The sequence below is a fragment of the Phoca vitulina genome, unplaced genomic scaffold (genome assembly GCF_004348235.1).
Source record: "Phoca vitulina isolate PV1807 unplaced genomic scaffold, GSC_HSeal_1.0 scaffold8, whole genome shotgun sequence".
Classification (NCBI taxonomy): domain Eukaryota; kingdom Metazoa; phylum Chordata; class Mammalia; order Carnivora; family Phocidae; genus Phoca; species Phoca vitulina.
Genome location: NW_022589711.1, coordinates 22,756,675 through 22,782,686, shown reverse-complemented (window position 1 = coordinate 22,782,686; position 26,012 = coordinate 22,756,675). Strand labels below are relative to the sequence as shown.

The 26,012-nt window shown below is 35.3% G+C and overlaps 1 protein-coding gene across 14 annotated transcripts in view; it reads right to left on the bottom strand.

Moving 5' to 3' along the window:
* The window catches only part of EPHA6 (EPH receptor A6), an 811,402-nt gene that overhangs the window by 215,434 nt on the left and 569,956 nt on the right, over positions 1-26,012 (bottom strand). For all 14 annotated transcript variants that reach the window (XR_004299778.1, XM_032406359.1, XM_032406369.1 and 11 more), the window contains 3 exons: positions 13,959-14,067; positions 10,798-10,871; positions 7,761-7,886 (listed from right to left, as the gene is read on the bottom strand). Coding sequence is in view for 13 of the 14 variants with exons in the window: in XM_032406359.1 (XP_032262250.1) it covers positions 7,761-7,886; positions 10,798-10,871; positions 13,959-14,067 (309 nt within the window). In the remaining variant the exon portion in view is untranslated. The remainder of the gene's footprint in view (positions 1-7,760; positions 7,887-10,797; positions 10,872-13,958; positions 14,068-26,012) is intronic.

Here is a 26,012-nt window from a genome sequence, read left to right as displayed (position 1 = left end):
GTGCCTGAATTCCTGACCCATAGGAACTGTAAGATAAATAAGTGTTCTTGTTTTAAGTTTTCGGGTGATTTGTTATGTAGCAAGAGATAATTAATGATATATAAGGGACAAAAATTGTTGATGATGTGTAGGTTTTCTTGTGGCCCTTAGCCTTAAGAGAATGTATCATTTTTTTTTTTCTTTCTATACAAGATGTACCCAGAGTTCCCCTATCTCCTTGGAGTACTTTTTTGAAAAGAGATGCCAAGTTTTCTTCATTTTGCCAAATATTTTATCAATATTTATAAAAATATTTATCAAAGTTTGGAAAATTACTAAGTTCTTTGTAACTAATAAAAAACTCTTCCAAATTACCTCATCTGTTACACAAACTCAATAGAAAGTAAAATTACAATGGACTCTTTTCTGTAAGATCCTGTATTTCACTATGCAAATGCAAAGGCATATAATAAGTTCTATTAGTTTGGTCTGATTTATCAAGTCAATTATTAACATAAAGTATTGCAACTACTATAATTCACAATTGTCCTCTATAAATTTGTTCTTCCCCCTTACTTTTACTTTACATATATTATGTGATTTTATATCAGATTTATTGTGTTGTCCTTTAACTTACCTTCCATGTTAGCATTTTTGTTGATTATCAGATAGACATAGTCATTTAAAGGAATTACTTAGAAATTATTCTATATTCTTCTAGTCATTCACTTAATTACTCATTTTTTTATTTATTTACAAGCATTTCTCAAATAACTACTAGGATGAGGCATCTTGCACGAGTAGGAAAAGCATGTGTAAGATAGCAAATGTACACTGAATGGCCCTCCCAAATAAGATGTGGAGTGTTGAAATACAAGTAAATAAATTAAAGTCTATGAAATTGATATATAGTCCTATCTTTGATAAATCAACCTACTAATTTTTTAGATATTCCAGGAATAAATTGATAAGACTAGTTTACAATGGTTTTACATTAAGATATTGAAGTAAATTTTCTTTTGTTAAAGTCATTTCATCATATGATTGTTAAGTTTAAAGTAAAAATAAACACACACACACACACACACACACAGACACACACACAATATAACCTCACAAGATACAGAAGGAATTTAAGTTTTGAGTTTAATTAAAAAGAAAAACAAAAAAGGAAAGAATTTGCTCATACGGGCATACCTCTTAATGTACTGATAAAAATGAAACTTCATTTCTAATTACTAATTTTCAACTGACTCTGAAAATCATATATATCATTACAGTTACTATGGTATTGGCAATGGAATTTTGTATGGGCAGATGTTTATATCAAAAGTATTTTAAGAGTTGAGTATAGAGTACCATTCTTCTTAGCCATTTCAACTGAATATAGAAACTATTTTTAACCCAATAGTCATGTTTCTGCCCTTTAACTGAGTGTCTACTCTATGACAGAGCCTCAGTATGTGTCATCTTTAAATTTTACATTAATTCTACAAGATAGCTATTTTTATTATTATGAATCCATTTTTTAGGTGAGCAGATCAAATTTCTGAGAGATTACTAAATTGCTGAAGGTTATGGAGTGAATTAATAGTAAAACTGATTCAAGCCTGGGTCTGTCTGGCTCTTGTCTGTTCCTTTTATTCATATTATAATGTCCAGGGAGAATGGATAAAGCCCATCTTTCATTACATCATTTGATTTAGAATGCTATGAAATTCTTGAGTAAAAGGCACAAATGTCTTGCCAGAATCTACTGTTGATCTTATTTTCAGTCTAATTGGTTGGGCAAAGGAGTTTCTAAGGATAGAAAAGAAAATTAATCTGACCTCTACCATAAATCTTTTCAACTGACAGACAAGACGACATTTGCATTTGAGATCATCTCATCAAATATGGAAAAAACAGGCCATAAACTCAAATTTCTTCTTATAAAAAGTGAATTGTGAAACCACATCTGGAAAAATGCCTACACTCCTCTTGTCATGTTGCAAAAAATACAATACAGTTGAAGAAGAGGAACAAAATCATACAGGGAATGAGAGAGTTCCTTTAGGATAATTGAAAAAAGAGTAGATTCTTGAAAGGCTAGTTGGGGGATGGCAGCAGAGAATTAGGAGTGGCCCAGAAAGTAAGCACTTTGCCTTGCACATTAACAAGTACAACTATGACCTCAAAAGAGAAGGCAATAACAGAACCAAATATTAGGCTGAATAAATCACTGGTTTGTCATTCACTTTTTATATCCTTTTTGTTGTCCTTTTGACTTTCTTTTACCTGCAGATGATTGCTGAGAAACCAACAGTTAAAGCTTCCTGGACTATTCTAGAAAGAGAAAAAATATGGTGACACTAAGCCAAGAGAAAAGAAGGCTGATAGTAGAGGCAATAATGAGTTCTGTATAGATAAAGGAACAGAATATGAATGACAGGGAGATATTATGCATTTCCGCTGAGACTAGGGAAAGAGGGAAGGTCAAATATAAGAGGGTGCCCTATGGGCTTAGAGACACAAGAATGATTTTTTCAATGGAATAATGTTTCAAAATTATAGATACTCAGCAAGGCAAGTTTTTCTTATAATGGTTTAGGTTCAGTACTGCCCTGAAAAAGGGAAAGCCTTTCGATGACCTTTTCCAGCCCATGATTAAAATTCAGTTTACCCGTTTTCTCATTATCTCTCAAAATATGTGTAAAATAATGATTCTATCCTAATCTGACTTGGTTCTTTTAGCCTGGGAATTTCTGTTTTACAGTTCTCTGGCCACAGTATTTCATTTTATGATGCAAAAAGTCAAAGAAGATAGATGATCTTGATAGTCTCCTATGCAACAGGGCTGCTCACTTCATTTAAATGGAAATGTGCATTTTCATGGAAATTCAGGCCTGTATTGATGAACAAAGATAAGCTGCCACTATTAAATAGAATAGTGATATACAAAAAAAAAAAAAACAAAACTGTCCTAGAAAACTCATTTAAAAAAAAAAAGTAAAATTTACAGTGAAAGATAAGGGATTTTATGTATATATATGTGTGTGTGTGTGTGTGTGTGTGTGTGTGTATGTGTGTGTGTGTATGTGTATATTCAGCCTAGATATTGAATAAATTTTCTAAGTATTTGTCACATAATATTCAGGTGGTTATAAAGTTGAAAATCCCAGGACAAAGGTTGTGGAAGACAGGTTGATTACATATGTTTTTGATAAGCATAGTGACTTAATATAAAAAAAAACCAATTAGCACCGTGCCTTTTATAAGGAGATATTAGCCATCTAACAAACATTACTCAGTGAACATGTTAAGATATATTACAGATTAAATGTGATATCATTTCCTATGCTTTTTTCTGTCTTAAAACTTTAATGTAGCTATTTTGGGGTTCATTTTTTAACAACTAATTTAAGGAATATTTAATGATTATATACTGTGTCTCCCAATTAGAAGCCTGGAAGGCATTCTTTAAAAAAACAAAAAAAACCAAAAAAACCCAGAAAAGATGCTATTTATTGCATCAATATGAGATTTGCTAATTTTTCTCTGAGACAGTTCATTTGAATTACAATGATAAGTCAATTGCTCAAAGATGCTTTACTTATTCTGAATACTCTTATCATTAGTTAAATTAGGGCTTTTAATATTCTAGAAAGACATACCTTTATTTAAGAAGGAGAAGGCAAATTTTAGAAATGTAAATACAAGCAATAAATGGCATTTAACAATACTGGCATTAGAATGACATTTGTTCTTTAGAGCAAAACACAAGGAAAAGAATTCTAGTAGGACCCATTGGCCAGCAGCAAATAACAGCCTTGTACATAAAAGTGCCTCCCCACCCCCACCATAAAAAGGCTTAATGTTCTGCCTCTTTATTTATTGGAAGCATTATTTCTTTGGTCTCAGAAATAATTTTGGGAGTCAGTCACAGCTGGGTTTAAACCCCAGGTCTTCTACTACCTAGTCTTATAATGTTGAGCAAGTCACTTACTCTTTCTTCATCTCATTCTTCATCTAGAAATGAGAATAATACTATCTACCTCATGGGATTATTATGACAATTTTACAAGAAAATATATGAAAAGCACTTAACACAGGGCCAGGCCTTGAGTAGGTGCTGAATAAAAAACAAGTTTTAATCATCATCATCATCAGAATTAAAGAATCTCCAAAGGGAAGTGGCCAGGGAAAGCATTATCATTACGAAGGGTTAAAATTCAATTTCACAAGTGAGATATCTATTTATATTAAGGCTTCAACGATAAAATACACTAGAGGAGACAGGCCAGGATGATTTGTTGCATCCCTTGTGCTGAATGTCAGATGTTTATAGATATATATGTCAATTAAGCCTGACAACAACTCCAGAAGGTAGGTAGTATATACCCATTTTACAGATGAGGAAACTGAAGCCCAGAATTTGGCCCAAATCATGCAACTGTTAAATCACAGAATCACTACTCAACTATTTTGTTTGACTCCAAAGCTCTGTTTCAACTTAATTTCTAAATTTAAGTCAACTTTGGGAACTATTCAAATTGGACCACTCACCCTTATCTAGACCTGATCTGAATCAAAAGCATGAGCCTGTAGGGAACACAGGCTTTATCAATCCTCAGCTTTTTTTTCTCTCTTTCATCTATAGTCTAATCCCACTAAAGGAACCCCAGAAGTCAGAGGCCTACTAACTATACCTGCTGCCTACCCACAACCTGACTCTGTAGGCTCCTCTCTGCATGAAGTTGGCATATTTCACTACTCTGGACAGAGCCCAGAACAGCATTTTTAACTATTTTTTCACCAAAAGCCATGTAGGTCTTACTGATTTTTCTCAGTAATGAATTGTGAATTCCTATTACACATAGATATCCTCTATGTGGATTACACATAGGTATCCTCTCTATGGCTATCTCTACTTTCAGTGCTTTAATCAGACCTAAATATCTTTCCCCTGACAATTACTAAGACCTGATATCTTGCCTCTCTCCCATCTCCCTCACTCCAACACACCTCTGTCCAGTGTCTACACTGCCACTTAAGTCATTTAATTTACATTTCCAAGGGGAATACCTAATGCACACAGATGATGAGAAAGTAGGAGTTGGAGAAGAAAAAATTAAATAGGTGGGAAAAAACTAAAGGATATAAGACAACCTAAGGAAAATATTTACAGTAAAATGTCAGGCAAGTAACCAGTTGTGTAATTACATCATAGATGTTAACATAATTCTATTAATTCTTCTTTAGTTTGACCAAACAGTGCTTTTTTCACACTGTTGTTATGAGAAATGTCCACACATTCACTAATTTTTTCCACCTATAAATAGAGTTTTAGGAACATGACATAATGGGGTTAATTACCAAAGTAGTACTGGCCAGGAATGCAAAGAGGAAAGTTATGTTACAACTTTGTCTCATAAAGCAATTTTATGATTTTTCTGACTATGGGCAATAAAAAGAGCATATTGTTTGAAAGTTGAAATAACCAAAGATGAATAAATATAAAAAGGAGACACTGATGTATAGGATTGACTACAAGGTTTAGATATTCTGTCTTTGCCAAATGAGAGGAGTCCCAATATAACTTATTCAAGGTTAGACAAGGAAGGGGGAATATGATATTAAAGGAGTCTCTTTAACAGTTACTGTTTGCTTTGGCAATATGTTATACTTTTTTAGGGTAAAATTTACATGTTGGTTGAAGAAAACCTACAAACTAAAAACAAAAATAATTTATTTATTTGTTAACACTTAGATATTTGATTTTATTTCTCAACATTATGATTTCAGACACTGGCATTTAATTTATGCACAAAGGGCTCTAATGGAAAATGCTTCTGCTGTTTCTACGTGAGGACTGAACACTGAAGTATAAAACATAACACTTTTTCTTGGGGACCAGAGGATGAAAGCCAAACGTAGGGTGCAATGGAATTATTTGGCCTCCTCTCTCCTCTGTTCCTCTGCTGTCTTAAGTAAATGAATCCCCAAACTAAATGAATATAATGCAATCACTCTTTCAATTATACCTTTAATGCCCATTGATGTGCTTTATGTTCAACAGAAGAGAATAGAGAATCTGATTTCATTCCAGGTTCTTAATCTTTCTGATAAGACAGCCTTTTCAGCTGTGAGCATTAGGATTAAGTCTATAGGCCCCTTGTGCTGGCTTTCAAAGGGAGATCTGGCCTTGCAGGAGATGAGATGATCCACTGTGCATGGGGAATGAAGTGATATAAGGAAGGGCACTCTCCAAATGGTCTCTGGAATTCTTGTATAGCGCTAGATTTCTGTGTATCTGGGGAATAGAGTCCACTTAATGGGAGTAGTCATTCAGAGTCTTGAGTTTAGAAGGACCCTGTCATTTGCTTAAAGCTCTAAGCTTCAGAAATTCTGAACAACTTTTAACAAGAGACTCTACATTTTCATTTTGTTTTTATGTTCAATTAGCCAGCATATAGTACCTCATAAGTTTTTGATGTAGTGTTCAATGATTCATTGGTTGCATATAACACCCAGTGCTCATCCCAACACGTGCCCTCCTTAATACCCATCACCGGGTGATGGGTACATTTTCAATTTGCATTGGACCCTGCAGACTTTGCAGCTGGTCCTCTGGTGAAGAAGGGCTTTGGAAATAGACAAAGGATAATCAGCTGCTTTCTTTTGCCTTTGCAAAGACATGAACCTGGCTGGAATGGCCATGCTTTTGTATGTTCTGTTCTCTCCCAAGGATTACACAGATATCCAGTATCTAGGGGAGACCAATTCCCCTGTTCAGGATCCAGTCTCCCTTCTCAACTTATACTTTTTCCCTCCCCTTCTTAGCTGCATGCATGGCTGCCCAGTCAGAGATTATATATCAAACTCTCTCTCTGGGTGCCCAGGTAATTGCATTTGGACCACTGAGATGTGAATAGACATGTTTGTAATTTCCATGTTATTGCCTTCAAGACAAAGCCAAAAAAAAAAAGAAAAAGACTGAACTCTTTCCTTCTCACAGGCTGGAAGGCTTTGACCATTCAGGGGAGGATGACACACTAAGGGAAGGCAGAGCAAAGAGTAAAAGGAACTTGGGTCCTTTCAAGACCTCCTGAATAACAGCTCCTTTGCTAACATGGACTATATACCTTAGGTCAAGGATTTGAAAGAGGAATAAATATTCTGGGGTCTCTTTGTTACATCAGCTTAGCCTCTGCCCTAAGTAACGTACAGAGTAAACCGTTGGGGGCTAATTCGCAATAAATTTGTATTTATCCAGAACAGTTGAATAAAATAGTGTTCTGTTTGAACATTCTACATAGGGAAAATCACTAATTAGCATTGAAATGACATAAAACATTATACTGAAGCTAATTTTATCCTCAGTGATTTTCAGAACACTTCTGGATCTTGCAGAGCCTCAAGGTCATCAATATGAATACTAATTATAGTATATGTCTATAAATGTTGGGGTCTGAGTAAATCTATAATAACTTATGAAAAACTCCTGAAGTTGCATCTTCAAAATAAATTCCTGCATCACTCTCGTTTCATTGTAAGTTATCTCTATACTGAAAGAAGAGTACAGGAGTTAAAAATAACATTTGTGAATTCTCTCATTGCTTAGAAAATGAATTTACGTGCTTACAATACTTTAAAAAATAACATATATAAGAAAATTTTACTTCTCATTTCTTAAAAATATTCAATGACTACAACTACTAAGATTTAAAATATAGTGTTGATAAACCAGTCACAAAACCATCAAGGAATCTTATCTTCAAAAGTACAGATTTTGTGTTTACCTGCCCCAATGACTCTCTCAATGCGAATTCTTGAGGGATCAATCTCCTTTGCAAATTCATGAACTGCTAGGGATGGGTCTTCATATGTATCTGGATCTATGTAAGTTTTAATTCCTGGGAAACGTACTGCAACAAAATAAAAGATTGATTTAGTTTAAAATATTTTAGTAATTATACATCTTGTGTATGTTTAAAACAAGGATTGACATACTAAAGTAGTCATTATTGTTAATTATTTAAATTTAATTCTCTTTTCTTTTTGTCCCACTCCTTCTCACCCCCCCATTAAAGCTTTGAGTACTTAAAATCAAAAATTTATTTACCTGTTAATGTAAAATGATCTGGTGATTTAATAGAGAGTGAGCTGACAGATTCCAGAAAACATATTTATGATATCTCTGTAAAATGTTTAATCAGCTCACTTATTCACTAACAACCCATATTTCATACCTGATCTAGCTCAGGACATGGGGGAGAAAGACATAAGCCTTCCCCCCAAAACAAGAAAGCCTATTAGTGTCCTTCCTGAACCCTTCGTACTAGCACTAGGCACTGGGTTTTCCAAACTCATGCCTCAGTTCAGAAACTCTCAGGCAATAAAGAACAGATCCATGGACAATGACAATGGACATCAGCCCTTCCTGGTCTTGTGGTTGCTTTCATAGCCCGACTGCACATGGTCCTGAAAGGACCCCCTGTCTGTGCTGAAGTTAAGGGTGGGAATCTAAGGCCCAAATCTGGTCACTGTCTGTGTAGCTGCTACTCTCCTTGAAAGGCGTGGAGGGCTCACAGCCCACCGGCAGTTAGGATGATGAATAGGGATGGTAGAAAACTTGAATGTGTGATTATATATTCATTCACAACTTCTTCCAGTATCTGAAGAAGTCACAGACTGCCTGTGGACATTCCTTGGTTTGCTGGTTGGTTTCTGTTTCCCAGGTTAGATTGCTAGCTCCTGGAGGACAGATCATCTCTTACACATCTTTATATCTTTCCAAATACCTTAGGTATGGTTTTATAGGTAATAACCACACAGCAAACCTTTATTAAATTTGAATTAGTAGGGATTAAAAGATCAATACAAATCCGTGGCATAGTGGATGGATGATATTTGGTTTTGTTGCTTTTGATTTTGAAAACCCTGAGTTAAGTGTTGGCTAAGTTTCCTTAGAAACATGCTCTTGCAAGAAAATCTCAAAAGGAAACAAAGAAAAAGTGATCAAGTGAGTTTAGAGGACGTGACGAAATGTCTGTTATTAGCAGAATTTGCTTCATGAGTTCTATGCCTGTTGCCTTCTTTCATAACTTTTTGCCTACTGTCTCCTGCTACCAGATATGCACCCATGAGAATATTAGCAGTTTCCAAAATATCGCCAGTAAAGCATTGTAGGCATACGTAGACCTGACAATGATTCTGAAATACTGTGCTTTTCTTGACTTCCCAAAGTTTAGATTGGAGGAAAAGAGATCATCAGATCATCTTTACCTCTGGTCCATATTTCTTATGATATCTTTATAACTAAATGGGAGTTGTGGTTTCAGATTGAAAAATCTAAACGCAAATCCAGTGGCTACTATTAGATGATTAGTGGTGTCTAATTGGATTTAAGGTGTTAATATCACTTTTTTTTTGCAAACACAATATACGTAGTATAGGGAAAAAAAAACACTTAACTCCAATTTTAACTATCTAGTTACTTATTTAACTTATCCATGGCTTTTTAAACATCGGTTTGTTATCTTTCTTTCACTTCTGTGGCTGCCTTAGGTTATTTTCACTGCTTCTTGCTGGGCCCATCTGGTTTAGTTTATGCTAAACTGCTAGTTGGAAAACAGATAATAAATACCTCAGGAGCATCTTTTTCCTCTGCATTTCAGTACTAAATGCCCTGCAGTGAACCTTGAGGTTGCTCGGCATGTGTCATCTGTCCAGGTGTTTGGATCTGGTTTTCTGCCACTGTTCACAGCGTTTCCAGCTCATCCCATGGCTGGTAGTGGCTGTCTGAACTTTCTGCTCTCTGCCAGTGCGGTGAGCCTCAAATGTATTGTTAAAAAAAGGAGCAACTAGGAAGACCTTGCTTAAAATGCATATGTCTTGGCCCTACCATGGACTTTCTGGTCAGTACTTCAGTGAGTGAGGATGGAATATTCTAATGCAGATAGTCTGTAGACCACTGAAGAATCTTGTGAGCCTAGAAATAGCCCTAAACCATCCCTCTAGTTTATAATATCCTCACTTCAATCCTTTCTGCCCCCTTCAGAGAATGTTATAGATTGAAAAGTCCCTTATTCCTTTTGCTCAATTTGAAGTAAAGATGAGTTTATAGAGTTAAATAACGTGCCTCACACTTTATCTCTACACTGCGGTTAATCAGAGAACACCCCTTTCTTGTTAATTCAGAGTCTCACAACAGAGAAACTGTCTTGACAAAGTAGTCTGCCATTTGGAGGTGGAGGTGGAGGTGGAGGTGGAAGTGGGCGTTGGGGAAGAGAGGGTGGCAATTATCAAACCAACCATAGTGGTAATTATAGCTTACTTGGGAAGAGATTCTACAAATGAATATAACCTTGTAGTCAGCTCAAGGATTTCATACATATTCTAAAAGTTAAAGAGCTGATTTTCTTTTTTAGTGTTAATGAATTGTAAATTGATTTGTTATATGTTTAAATGACAGTCCCTACAAGAAGGAATAAAAATTCCTTAATATTTCTATGGCTAATGCTCTACTAAATAAAGCCAGCTCACATTCAGGAGCCACTGTGAATGGTAAATAACTAGAAACAAGCAGTCATCTTGTATTTTTAGCATATTCAGTCTTCATGTTTTCCAGCAAGCAGAATTAGTGAAAAAGTACTATCATTTAATGAGAAGCAGGTGCAATTTCAACAAACAAACCTGGAAACCAGATGAAAACTCTTAATGCTGAAAGGTTGGAAGTACACTTTTTCAGTTTTTTTCAACTCAGTGGATGTAAGTTTAAAATGAACTCTTGAGGGCTGGAACAATGTAAAGCAATGGAAGAGTCACGGTACTTACAATGCCCATTCTGCTGTAAGTGGTTTCTTCTCTTCTCTTCTGACTTCATTTTGGCCTTTATGTACCATTGGCACCTTTCAAAAGGGTAAATAGAATCTTATTTTTAGAACTGAATGAGAATCAAAACCAACTAAAATACCTATCACCCATAGGCAAAGTTCTTAACATAAAGGCCATGTTTTAAGAAAATCCTTATATAACATGTGAAAATTTTACTCCATACAAGGTTTTTTGTATACAACAAAATTAACCTTAGATAAGAATAAAATACTCTCAAGTGGACTGATTGATTCAAATGATAGGAATCTTAGCGAATATTCTATAATCAGAAATAACCGTCATGTCCTTCCTTATATAACTTCTAATAGCTGTGAGTTGGTAAAAGTTATTAAAACTCAAAATGAGAACATGTTTTTGAGTCAAAGATCTCAGGCATTTAGACAACTGTCTTCTAGTTTCATTGCTGAAGAGCATGATTTCTTTTTTAATGTCAGAAATTTGGTAGAGGTTATGTTCTGTTCTCTCTTGGGATGATGGTGCTCTAAGAAAGAGGAGATGCTTATCTTGCATGACTTCTTCAACGTGAATAAATTCATCAGCATCCATATGATTTGACAGTTCATCAAATTTCTAATTCCAAATGGTTAAACAGTATACATCTGTGGTATACAATCCAATCTTTCAATGTGAACTTATCCTCAAATCCTATGGAAAATTGAGTATTTATTCAGAAATGTCTTACAGTTTTTATAGAATAATTTCCAATGAATACTCCCCTATCAAAGTGCTTAAGGGATACTTCAAAATTTATTTTTTTATCCTGTATAATTGAAATTGTATTCCCCAGGATACAGAATATTAAAGTAATTTCTAATGTCATATAAATTGGCAAACATGGAAAGTAAAAGCTGAAAATAATTTAGTACAAATTTTTCTTTATCATTGAATTTTCTTTTTAAGTGGTATTAAATTCTGCTTCAGAAATCCCAAATAAAGATAACATTTGAGCGCATCTCTGAAGTTCATTAGGGCAAGCTGATTTAGCCTAAAGGCTAGAGGTTTATTTTTTTAACCTAATTGTCATTGTGACTTTCCATGCACCAAGATTGTATTTAATCCCTCTTCTTGCAAGATAATCCTAGATAGGATCAGAAGAACTCTAACCTGTTATTTTTGTCTTTTTGTTTTGTTTTGTTTTGCAAACTAGCTTAGACCTCCACCAGGATACACAGGGTTTTGTTTGGTTGTTTCTGTTGTTGTTGTTGTTGTTGTTGTTTTTAGAACCAGTTCTCCCCTGCTAGTGATTAAGGATTTTGTAGGTCATGTTTGGTATTTGTAGGGTGTTTTATTGAATATTTTGTTTTCAACCAAATGGTTAGTTGGTTTAGAGAATCCAAAATCTGTTTTCCTGCCCACTATAAAAGATGGTTGTACCAAAGCTGTGATGATGGCAAGAACTGTCAGAGGTTAGCATGAGGTATAAAGGGAGAGAGAAATAGGAGAGTGCTGGGCAATGGTATCTGGTGGTGGCACCAGGACATGCCCAAACTAGTCCTTTCTATTAGGATTAATTTATCAGTATTTCCCGCATTCTTCCATTAGATATTTTTCTTTTTTCTTATTACTATAGCTATGACTTTTCTATCAGCTAATTAGCCTCCCAACACAGGAGACTCTGAGATACTCTCTATTTATTACAAGAGCAGTACTAGGTCTATTAATACCGAAAAATTTTAAGTACACACGGGTAAATGTGTCCCTTTTACAGTTAATTTCATAAAGAAGTCACCATTTCAACTCAACCACATTACGATATTCATGTGTTTCTCTGTTCCTTGATAAGTTCTGTAAAAGTGGGTTTGTTACAACTACATCTGACACCGTCAACAGGTGGCAGTTACAGTCAGGCAGGGACCCACCTTTGACAAGTGCCTTCTAAGTACTTGTGAATTTATTGATCTGCACCTTTAGCCTGCTCTAAAATTGTAGACAATAATTTTCCATGCATGCATATCCTCTATAACTTTAAAATTAATTTTAATAAAATATTGATATGTAAGTCAAGTTTTAAAATGAACAAAACAAAGGGTGTTTATAGTTCACTGAACTATTGCCCCTGAAGGTAGCTCTTTGTTATTTCTGCTCATTATCAAATATCAATATTTTCCAGTTGAGATGGCATACTCTGGCTGGTGTCATCATGGATGCACAGTTTTTGGCTGGCATTTAATTGCTCTTTTAAATCATGACATTGGTTTTTTGCAGTATGTGTGTTTTTCAGATTATCAAGAAAACTCTTGAGGTATTCTTTTGTGCCCCTACTGATAATCTAGAAGGAATTATTTTTCCCCTTGTAGGAATAAAAATATGATCTAATATATTGACAATATCTGACAAAGAGTCGAGGCCTAATATCAAGGCTTACATAAGAAATACTACTTGTTCTTTTATGTGATTTCATACATATTACCTTTACTCACATCTCTGTATTGTCAGTATCTGGCTTATGGTAACAAACCAATATATCTAAAAATCAATAAATGGTTTTAATTCACTGTTATACCATATGTACAAAAATAGAAATATAAGTTTTAGATGGGTGAAGCAATTTGACCAGCTAGTCAGGATTCCAATCTAGGTCTTTTGCTATGTTAAATTTATTGTTACTCTAAATTTTCATCCTTATTACACTAAAGTGGAGAAATACCGGGTTTATAAAACCAATTAATATAATTCTAATATAGATCCTTTCACTATTTAATGAATAAATATAATACATTCTATAACACTAAGTTTATAAAGAGCTTTTATATAAATTCTCTGTTGAATTATTTTTTTCCCCAGGAAAAATCCCTTTCATGGGATAATTTGAATGTAACAAAGGAAAAACTCAGAAGTAACTTATCGAGTAAGAATTTATCATTCATAGCTTTCAAAGTGTTTTTATCAAGTCCCTAGTTGCTTTCAGGTTCAGAAGCCTATTGATACAGAGAACTAGCCAGGTGGTTCTGTTATCATACAAATTTCAGTCAGAGCAGAATCTGCCCTGATTCCTTTTTCTCTCAAACATGGTTTGTTAAGTTGAAAAGCATATGAATACAAAGTATATAAGAGAATGGTTATTCACAAATCTTGGTAATAATCTGGTATGCTGTAGTTACCTCCCAGTGATTAAGAAGAACAAAGTAAGAATGACGAGGAGAGTAAATCCCCCAACAGCTGCAGTGGCTATCACGAGAATCTGTCCCTGTTCGGCCGCCATGTCAGAAGCTGAAACACAAATACAATATTAAAATTTCCCTGGGTGACATTTCACTACCAAAATTATTTTACAACTTAGTATGGGCTTGAAAATATGGTAATGGACACCAAAAATCCCTACTGTATTTGCCTTTATTTGGCACACAGGATGCAAACGTAAAATAAGGGCTGAAGTTTGAGGTCATAACCCGCAACATCACCCTTTATTCTTTTTCACAAAAATACCAATAGAGTAGATGGATTCTTAGTATCCCACATTCTAGGATTAAGTATTTGTTGCAAATTTAAATCAGCAGATGGACTTAAAGGATTTTGTTTATATAATTGCTAACTTATTTCCGTAAACACTTTAATCAACAGACTAGGCTTTACCCACTGTTTTGGTGTCTATTTCCACAAAGTGGAAAGACTACTGCATAATTCGCTGAAGAATGAGCTTTTTTATATTTCATGGAGCTTAATTCAAATACTAAAGTTAAGAATTCGCACTCTACAGCACAAGGGTGTACATAGTAAGTTCTTAGATGTCTAGTGGTAATTTAAAAAATTACATTTGAAATCTTCCTTTTTTGAAGATAAGACTAGATAACATATGGTAACAACATATTATTTCTCTCACTGACAAAACTGTATCTAAAACTGTATTGGATACATGTTTCACTACTTCCCAGGAATCTTTTAAAATATATTAGTTCAATTAATTCATTAGCACTTCTTATTTTGTGTATTACTGAAGTTTTAATCAGATATATTTTTTATTGAATGGGATATGAACAGTTGCTTAGGAACAGAGGCAAGAAAACTGAAGCCCAGAGAGGGTACAGAACTTGCCCAACTTCACATACCACAGTCACCAGAATTCAATCTTCAGATTTATGTTTCATTTCTCCTTAGGCTATACCTTGAAGTAATAATTCAGTTAATTATCAGTATTCTAAAATATTGAGTCAATCAGTCCCTAAAAATCCTTTAACTAGAATAAAGCTTGATTTTTATTTTGATTACTATAAAAATTTATTGATCAAATTATTTATATACAGAAAACTGAACCAAAGAAAGAATATAACTGAAAAACATTTAATTCTCTAACATAATAATTTATTAAACTTGGGTGCTTTAAGACATTCACAGAAGTAGGTCTTTTTCTGGGAATGAAGTATGCATTATATTATGTGCAAATTTATATGCAGAGTAATAAACTTCTTCAATAAAAATGACCTATCTACTAGAAAATATCTGAACATTAAAAGCTATTGTTGAGTAAGAAACCAATCACAGCATTTAAGAGGTTTTTTGAGAAATCTAACTGTAAATAAAATAAAAAATCATTTATGTTCAGTTGTCAGTAAGAAGTTTATTAAACCTTGGAATTAGATTTTACTTACTATGATTTAATTAAGATATATTCAGTCATCTATTTCTTTTAGCTCATAACCTGTGCAGATACAAGTTAAAGAGTTGCATCTTATCAAATAAATAATGTGCTGAAGATTTTTTACTAGGTCCTCAATGAATTTCCTAATCTGCAATAGCATTGATATTGCAAAAATTAGTGTGTGCTCTAAAATGTCACATTTTCGGGTGCCTGGGTGGCTCAGCTGGTTAAGCAACTGCCTTCGGCTCAGGTCATGATCCTGGAGTCCCGGGATCGAGTCCCGCATCGGGCTCCCTGCTCGGCAGGGAGTCTGCTTCTCCCTCTGACCCTCCTCCCTCTCATGCTCTCTGTCTCTCATTCTCTCTCTCTCAAATAAATAAATAAAATCTTAAAAAAAAAAAAAAAATAAAAAAAAATAAAATGTCACATTTTCACACTGAAAGTCATTGAATAACAAATTATAAGGAATAGATGTTACAGAAAACAACATTAACTTTTTGAAGATAAAGAAGATGGCATTTAAAAAGAAAACATTGACTTAGCAAAACTGCTGTATTTGTAAAATATATAATATAGTTCAAGAGTTTTTTTTGTTTTTTTTTTTTTAAGATTTTATTTATTTATTTGACAGAGAGAGGCAAAGCGAGAGAAGGAACATAAGCAGGGGGAGTGGGAGAGGGAGAAGCAGGCTTCCCGCGGAGCAGGGAGCCCGATGTGGGACTCGATCCCAGGACTCCGGGATCATGACCTGAGCCGAAGGCAGACGCTTAACGACTGAGCCACCCAGGCGCCCCTATAGTTCAAGAGTTTTAAAACTGGAGCCTATATTTTCACAATAAACAGATAGCAAATAATTTATTGGGACCATATATTCAAAGTTCAGATGGAGAAGATTATGTAATTGGGTCTTTTGAATGGAGACATACATACAAATGGAAAAAAAATACACTTAATGCTTCCCTAATTTAGGTATTTTTATGAAATCATATTTCATGTGCAACATGCAGAGAAAGTTTGGCAAGCTTTTCCATAATTCTGCGGTATCCATAAAGGCTACAAATTTTGCGAAGAACAAGATTTACCGTATGAAAATAAGAGGGACACTCATGATCTGTGCTGCTGTTCTTGGTCTTTAATGGGGATAATTTCTGCCTTCTTATCATATTAGTGTTGGCCAATTACAAGCTCTGACTATCTCAGGATGAAGGCTATAATCCTTAACTTTGTTCACAAGGCTCTCTACAAATGGCTCTAATTATGTATCTCCAGATTAATACCTTATCATTCTCTAACTATGCTGAATTTCGTCCAGTTGCTTGAAAGAGAGTGCCAAACTCTCTTTCATGGTCAATTCCTAGTCACTCCTCCTACATGAACATCACATCATTTGGGAAGCTTTTCTCTGACTGTTTAGATTTGATTAGGTCCCCAGACTCATGTTCCCACAGACCCCTGTACTACCTCTACCAATACATTTCTATCATGTTTTATTGAAATCACTTCTTTTGTAATCTTTTTTTTTTGCAATTAGACTACAAATTCCATGAGGGCAGGGATTTTATTATTCACTATTGTAGCTGTAGTTGAATGATGACATCTCCACTGGCCCTCTCCCTGCCCCTACAGAAAAAGAGAAAGAGAGAGAGAGAAAGAGAGAGAATTTGTAGGTGCAAGTATGTTAAGGATATCAGTCATCCTGTGTTAGCTGGGTGGACCCAAATCCAATGACAAGGAAACAAAAGAGAAGACAAAGAAGAGAAGTTCATGTGAAGACAGAGGCAGAGACTGTGGAGTTAAGCAGTCACAAGGCAAGGAATGCCTGGAGCCACTGGGACCTAGAAGAGGCAAGGAAGGATTCTCTCCTAGAGCCTTAGGAGGGGGTAAGCTTCTGACCTCCATAACTGTGAGAGAATAGATTTCTGTTGTGTGTGTCATTATGAGAGCAGCTCTAGGAAACTAATATAGTATTCAGCCTATAAGGCCTGATACATAGTAGTAGCTCAATAAATATTTGAGGGAATGGACTGAATGATGGTTTGCATTGGGTGATTCCATTAAAAAAAAAAAAAAAGTTAGATTAACCTAGGGTAATCCATATCCTCACCTTCCACTTGAGATATGTAAAGATTTACCCTGAAGGTAGCTATATATATGTGAAGTAAGTCTACCCAACATAATTTTAACCAGAAGAATCCAATTATTCTGTATGCTTGGAGATAATACTTCCCAGAAGGCAGGAGCTGCTAGGAAGTACAGACTTCTACATTTACAAATTAAGTTGATTAAGCTTAGAAATGTGAATCTAAGGTTAAGAATGCATCAGTTCATTCAACAAATGTTTATTGAGCACCTATTACATGGTAGGCACTGAGATAAACACTGGAGATTCAGTGATGAACAAAAAAGACTGCCCTCCTGGATTTACAGTTCATGAGAACTGTCATGAGAAAGACAACGAACAAATAATTACAAGTGTAAGGACTGTTACAAAAGGGATACATAGGGGTTGCTCTGGAAAAAGAATAAGCAGCCACTAGCAATGAGTCAGCACATATTGTGTATGTTATATTCATTATCAACAATGTTTGGACAGAACAGACCCAGGACATCCCTTCTTCCAGCCTCGGGCCACCCTCCAAACTCTTTCCCAGTCACAACCTTTGGAATCATTATCTCAGCCATCATCTGCCTCTGGGACCAGCTAACACCAGTTTTTGAGCTTATTTCCTTCTTGCTGAGCAACTCAGAATTATTCCACTGAGGGGGAGGCTGCTGCCAACCGCCTGGTCAACATGTGTCTGCAGGCCTCCTCCTGCACCTACCTCTCTTTGGGCTTCTATTTCCACCTTGATAATGTGGCCCTGGAGGGCGTGGGCCCCTTCTCTGAGGTGTTTTAGGAGAAGCGGGAGGGCGCTGAGGGGCTCTTGAAGATGCAAAACCAGCAGGGATGTTCGCACCCTCTTCCAGGACGTGCAGAAACCATCCCAAGATGAGCGGGTTAAGACCCTGGATGCCATAGAAGCCGCCATGGTCCGGGAGGAAACTGAGCCAGGCTGTTTGGGATCTGCGTGCCCTGGGTTCTGCCTCGCAGACTCCCCTGTCTCTGTGACTTCCTGTAGAACCACTTCCTGGATGAGGAGGTGAAACTCATCAAGAAGATGGCAACCACCTGACTAACCTTCACAGTCGGGGCTGGGCAAGTATCTCTTTTAAAAGGCTCATGAGCAGCTGGGAGCCTCTGGAGCCCAGGGGCCCTGATGTCAGGGCTCCTGCCTGATCCTCCCCCTGCAGCAACTATGCAGCATTTTGACCACTCTGGAGCCTTGTCCCAAGTCTTGGACCAAGTGAAAAAATAAAACTTTTTGTGGGGGAAAAAAAATTAAAAACATTAAAATAAAATAAAATCTCTGTGTAAGTGCACCTGCACAGTTCAAACCTGTGTTGTTCAAGGATCAACTACATATGTTAAGAGAAGGAGGAGGAAGATGAGGAGGCAAAAAAGGAGGAGAAAGAGGAGGACTTGTTTCTTGGTTAGAGGCCTCAAGGACCTGATTAATTTAAGTAGACACTTAGACAAAGAAACCACAAAATCATCTACCAAATAGATTCCAGAAAAATACAGTATAGCTACAAATTCCCGTCATGTGTGAAAACTTTTCTGTTAGCACCATTGAGTCATTTTTCAATCCTAAAAAGGTTATTTCTAATTAGTTTTATAGGAGAAGATGTATATCATTTACTTAAGTAACACCCTAGAGAGAAAACCTTCTTTTTAAATTCTCAAAAAGAAGCAATGACATCTAGGTAAGAAATGAAATTTATTTGTGACTAGTTGATTGGAAATGTCCCTTCGCTTAATGGAATGAGGTTGTAGTCTTGGAAAAATACAAGTATATTAAAATCATTATTTCATTGTATGGTTTGGAAAGAGGCACACTTCCTTAAGAGGAAGCAATTATCTAAAAAGAGATGCAAAATTGTTCCTGAACAAGAGCTTAGTACCTAGCCAATGCTTGGCATAAATCAGGATGCCATTATAAGTGAGATTTACTTTGGTTGTTTCTATTTAAAGAGAAAAAAAAAGTGAGGTTCTTTACTTGGAATCCAAATACTTCTAAAAAATAGATTTAAAAAAAAAATAAATTTCATGTCTTTAGGAAAGTATGAGAGAAAAGCAATTTGGCTATTTTTAACCAAAGAATTTTCTTCTACTGAGACATGATTTTGTCTCTCTGTAATCAAGATTATTCTAGTTTATATTTACATTTCAAAGTAAAATCTGTTATTTGTATGCTGTGTCATTTTCTGTGGAATAGCTTTTAAAGTTAACTCTTTTCTGTTATGAACATCTTTTTAAAGTTATTGAAGACAGCAGTTACATGATTTTTTTTTTTGAGTAAAGTTTTCTCAAAATGCTGCCCAGGGAAATAAATGGTGGTATATATTGTTTCATATTTACATGTTTTATTTATGACTCCCAATTCTTGATGAAATGTCAAAATTTCAAATAATATTATCTCATCATTTCACCAAAATGATTTTTTAAAACACAGCAGAAATCTCAACAATATAATGGATTGACAGTATCCAGTAAATTAATCTTAAGGTTTATTGACAGGCCATGCAGGAAATCCTTAGCATTTTTTTTTTTTTATTTTCAGGAAAAAAAAATTCCCCTCTTAGGTCATATACTGTAATCAGGATTAGTTTAACCTTATGAAATGAGGTACATATATAAAGATTTAGCAATATATAATGGAGACTAATCTGTAAAACCTCAACACTATATGGTTATATAGACATATGAGTATGACATATGAATGAAAGCTGAGGATATATTTCTCCCAGATAAACATAATCTTGTGATTCTGTAGATGATGCTGTTGTTCTCTTGGCTACCTGGACTTGAAATGTGCAGTCATCTTTGATTCTACCTTTCCCTATAACTTCATGTCCAGAATCAAATCTTTATTGTGTCTTACATTATCTTGTGTTTATTACCACTAGCACAGCCTCATTTCAGGCTTCAGCCTCACATGATTAGGCTACGTTTATGTTTTTCTATTCAATTGGCTTTCTGCAGTATTTCTTCCCAGTCCATCTCACATTATGTGGCCACATGGTTATTCTTCAAAATAATATTTAAAAATATTCAGAGGCTTCCCCAGTGCCTAGAGGGTAAAATCATCCCACCGCAGTGGGGACGCCATTCTTAGAGATGTACAGGCCTAAAACCTTGGACTCAGCCCTCCCACAATTCTCTCCTTTGCCTTCAGGTTGATCATCAATTCTGTCATTCCTACATTTTAAGTATTTCTTAGATTGATCCCCACTCTCTCCTGTTCCTGTAGCTATTCAGATACTCATCACGTGTCTTTGAATTCAGCAAGATGCCAACTTCATCTATGTGGAATGCAGTGGAACAATAACAAGATGGACAAAAAGAGCCTCTGAAGAGACATTTGATAGATATTCACATAGTAAAGAATGCATAGTTTACTCCATACAACAGCTTTGATGCCTCACACTCTTAGTTCAGATGTGTTTATTGATTTCCAAGTTTACAAAACAGTAGAGTAACAGTAAATGAAGTAAACGGCAGCCACGGGTGAGCTATCTAAAGAGAAGGAATGGAATGGAAGTGCACGCTGCTAGGCTGACCACCAGAAGAACTGGGAAAACTGAAAATCTGGTGTAAGATTCCAAAACATACACTACTCAGGAGTCAGGAATTTAAGATAAAACATCCCTTTAAAAAGATCAGGGAGCATAGAAGGACTCACTATATTATAACTCAAAACATTAACATGATCATACAAGGTCAATTACAAAAGGCTGACTTATGTCCAGTATATTTTATTTAAAAGGGCAAGAGTCTGTGGATGCATGATTAGAAAAATATGTCTCTGCAAAATATTTATAAATAATAATAATATTACTTTTAAGGCCAAACTTTTGTCTGAAAACTTCAACTGTCCAAAAAGATTCAATTTCTGAGGATTTCAGGGTTTTTGGCTCATTTTAACTATACTATAAGCTTCTTGAGGGCAGAAATAATATCTTTCAACTTTCCATATCACATGGGATTAGTAGAGTGCCTTACACAACCGAGGAATTAATAAACATTCATGAAGAAGTGATAAAGAACACATTCTAGATATAAGGATTAAATAAATGTCCCTGGCTAAAGAAGAGTTTTCATATATGATGTATTTGGTAATACTCCTGCCTAAAAATGTTCTAGTTATACAAACGACTCCTTATACATTTGTATTTTGGTATTTAATATGTTCAGAAATAAATTAATAGAAAATAGTGTGAGTTAAGATTTTTTTATTCAAATACCCTTGCTTAGGCTTTGAATGAAGTAAATATTTAGAGGAAGAGTATTGGCAATGGTATTATATTAGCATCTTTCTTTTACTTTCATTCAATATTTGATGCCATTTGCCAAAAGGAAAAATACTTCTAAGATGAGAGAGAGAGAGAGAGAGAGAGAGAGGCAGAAGCAAGATCTTCTCTGTTCTACTTAAGGAAACCAGCTACTAAATTCTCAGCTGGATGGAAAAAAAGGCTCCTAGATCATATCTATTGAAGTAGGGACCCTTAGCTGGGATTATACTTTTTCAGAAAGTGATTTCACTGCTGTGCTTTCCTCCTCTGGTCTGCCAGTTCTCCAGAAACAATGCAATTCAGTACATCACACTGTGGCTACATTGGGACAGAGAAGATTTCAAGATTCACTCTTCTTGATGACCTTAATTTACTTGTCAGATAAAAATGCCAAATGACACAGGGGTAATTGGAAAATGTGAGTTTGGTACATCTTGATGGAGAGGCAGAAGCAGAGGCAGGTAGTGCAGCATGATGAAACACATTTTGTTTTGTTTTAAAGATTCTTGTGTGCATTAATAAACGGTCAGGATGCCTTGGCAGGCATCATGTGACAAAGAACAAAGAAAAGTGATTGAGGCATTTAAACACCTGGAAGTACTGTTAACATTTTAAATGTCAAGGATTTAATTTGTAATTGTCTATATTTCATATTGTTACTTGCAGTTGAGATAGGTCTTTGATAACATATTTTGCAATTGAAATACTTATGCATTTATACATGCATATTTCATCTTTTTTTTTTTTTTTTAAGTCCAGTGTAGAATAGAATTTCCTTACAAATCTCACAAATTCCCTGGAACCAATGATGTTCAATTTCAAAAGACTATTTAACATGTACCATGATATTAATAGTGAGTATTTGCCTTTGGTAGGCAGATATATGCACTTGAGGTTATAGCTTCTCTATATAACAGTGTGGCTTGAGGTAAATAGCTTTGTAATTAAATGTATAGTCATTAGAGATCATGAATTTCTTTTTTTTTTTAAAGATTTTATTTATTTATTTGAGAGAGAGAGAGAGAAACAGCATGAGAGGGGAGAGGGTCAGAGGGAGAAGCAGGCTCCCCGCTGAGCCAGGAGCCCAATGTGGGACTCGATCCCAGGACTCCGAGACCATGACCTGAGCCGAAGGCAGTCGCTTAACCAACTGAGCCACCCAGGCGCCCAGAGATCACGAATTTCATAAGGTTTATAAACTCAAAGGTTTATCTAGAATATGTTTTTCATAGAAAAATATGTAAAGAAAATAATCCTGATTAAAAGCACACATTAAACTGAGGGTTGTTGGAGGGAAGGTAGGTAGGGGCATGGGGTGATTGAGTGATGGGCATTAAGGAGGGCACGTGATATGATGAGTACTGTGTGTTATATGCAACTGATGAATTATTGAACTCTACATCTGAAACTAATGATGTATTATGTGTTGGCTAATTGAATTTAAATTAAAAAAAAAAAAAACACTTAGAAAATAAATAAATAAATAAACAGAAGCACACATTGATTATTTAGAAAAAGTTCCAGAAAATTTCTTGAGTGAATTCTCATTCTTCAAAAACAATAAAAATATTAATCATTTAGAATGTGCTAAACACTGTGATAGAGGGACTGGGGAGACAAAGAAAGCTTGATTAAGCCTGGGGTTTCCTATCCTCATAGCAGTTTCTCTTCAGCGAGGGCGATACTCAACCCTTAAGTGTAATACAGTGAAACTGTTGCTAAAATGGAGGCATGTGTGAGGGTCCTGAGGGAAGAGTAGGAGCGTGATAATCTCGATAGAAAGAAGGGAAGGAAGGCTTAAAAAGGAGGTGATTCTTAAGCCAACTCTGAAAGGATCAGAAGAAATTTGCAAGTAACCAAAGTGATGAGTAGCTATTGGGACATTCTAATGTGAAGAGATGACATTACATAGATATGGAGACATGAAACAGCACATCTTCTTAGAGTTTTTTTACATACACTTTGAGGCAAAATAGGAACAAGAATAGGAAGGTGGAGAGAATGGATCTTGAAAATTTAGCAATATCAGTCAGCATGCTTATGTCTTTCTCAGGAGTGGAGTAGATGGAGATGGGAGTTTACTCAAAATTGCAATTTTTACTGGAGATATAAACTCTTGCAAATATATGGGAAGAAACTGCCAGAAGATAAATCCAACTGAGGAAAAAAAAAAAAAAAAGCAGAACTGAGATTGAGAATGTATTGAGGCCATGTTTGGAGAGCTTGGATTTTGCCTGACTCTCACACTACACTTTGACTTTTTTATTACATAAGGTAATAAAGTCCCACTTTTCATCAAACCAGTGGGGTTTTTGTCACTTGAAAATGAGAGTCCTACTTAATAAAATGAAACAAAGAGGAGAAAATCTGGCTATTTTTGTCCATATGCATATCCTATAATGAGGGGAGGAAGTTAAGTGGGTCTTTATATTTCCTAATTAGCTACTAATAACTTCTTATTGTTTATTATGTTACTTGAGTTAGATGTTTTTAATTCCCATTTACTATTTAAAATTTTTTTCCTATGTTGAACACAGCCTTCTGAGTCCATTTATCTCAATAACTGGATGGATGACATTGGAAGGGTAAAGCAAAATGGGATATGTGGGGGTGACCTTTATAAAACAACCTTTTTTTTATACAAAGAATACCAAATCTTCTGCTTGGAAAAACCCCATTTTCTTTTTTTTAATTGACTGATTGGTTAGGGGGGAAATTAGTCCTGTCTATCCTATATTTAATGGACCTCATGTATTGATTTAATAAAAACTATGTGGATGTAAAAACAAACAGACCAAAAATAAAAACAAATGAACAGACATTTCTGGCAACTTTAGCTAGACAGCATGTTAAAATCAGATTGTGGAAGAATCTTCCCAATTTAAACCCAACTAATTATAAACTCATTGCCACCAAATCTGGAGCTAAACAAAGAATTAGATCTTTACTTACCATTACTTCACAGTTAATGATAAAGCAGATTTGAGGCTATGGTTGTGTCTTACATGGCTTCAGTGGAGGCCTTTACAGAAGCACCAAAACCAACAATGTTGGCGGTGGAGAGCAATTTCTCTTAGCTTAATGGACCCAAGCACAGTGCTCCAAATAGTTTAGATCACTGGCATCCAACAGGACCTGCTATTCCCTATGCCAAAACTCATTTGATTATCCCCTAAAAGAGTAAGTTCTAAAGGAAGTTTTTGGATCATTGTTTGAAACTTTGAAAGCTGCTCTGAGTAACAGCCAACTATTTACCTCAACTTCTAACTGATCACTGCAGTCAAGTCTGGAGAGATTCAAAGAGAGCCAACCTTGTTGTCCCACAAAACTACGGCTCCATCAATTTTCTTAATGTTCCCTCTATTATTTATGTTATGCTTCCCCTTGAACTATGTGTGAAGTCTCCAAGTTAAATGTTTTGTATTAGAAGCAAAAGGGTTTTAGGCACAATATTACCCTACAACTTACTGCTATTGTTTTCAAGAAACTAAGATTGTTTGCTTTGCCTGTTGATCTTTCACTAAATTTTGGCTTCATTGCCCAAGGGATCAAGTTAACTCAAAAGTGGGGCTTAGTATTGTGATTCTGAAAATGTGGAGTAAATACCCCTGAAGAAATAAACTAAAGAGGAAAAATTTCCTGACATACCCATTCACAATTTCATGTTATATAAAACAGTATTGTGTTTTATTTATTCATCTTTTACACTAATATCTTCCTAATATGATACTGATTATAGACAAACTGGGCATGTGTCATCTTGTTAGAAAGATATGCCTCTTCCTATACACTGATGATATGGGTTTAGTTTCCAACAACTAGAACTGATTTCTGGATACAAATAATTCTGCCATCCTACTGCTGCCAGAAGGGATTGCACGTCATCAATTTTATCAAAACTAAAATCATTTTCTTTGGCACACAAAAAGAGATTGATCAAAACTCTACAAAACGGGACAACCTATTCCATTTTGTACAAGCACACTTTTTCCACAGCTTATCCTAGAAAGCATGCTGCAAAACTATGCAGTTCAATATCATGTTTTCCATGGGAACATTACTCCTCGGGTTTCTTTTTGATGACTTAGAACACCTGCTTTGAAAATTTTCCAGGCCAGAATCATCTTTTTTCACAGTATCCAGTGGTGTGGAACTCTGGGCTTTCAATCTAGAGTATGCCTAATTG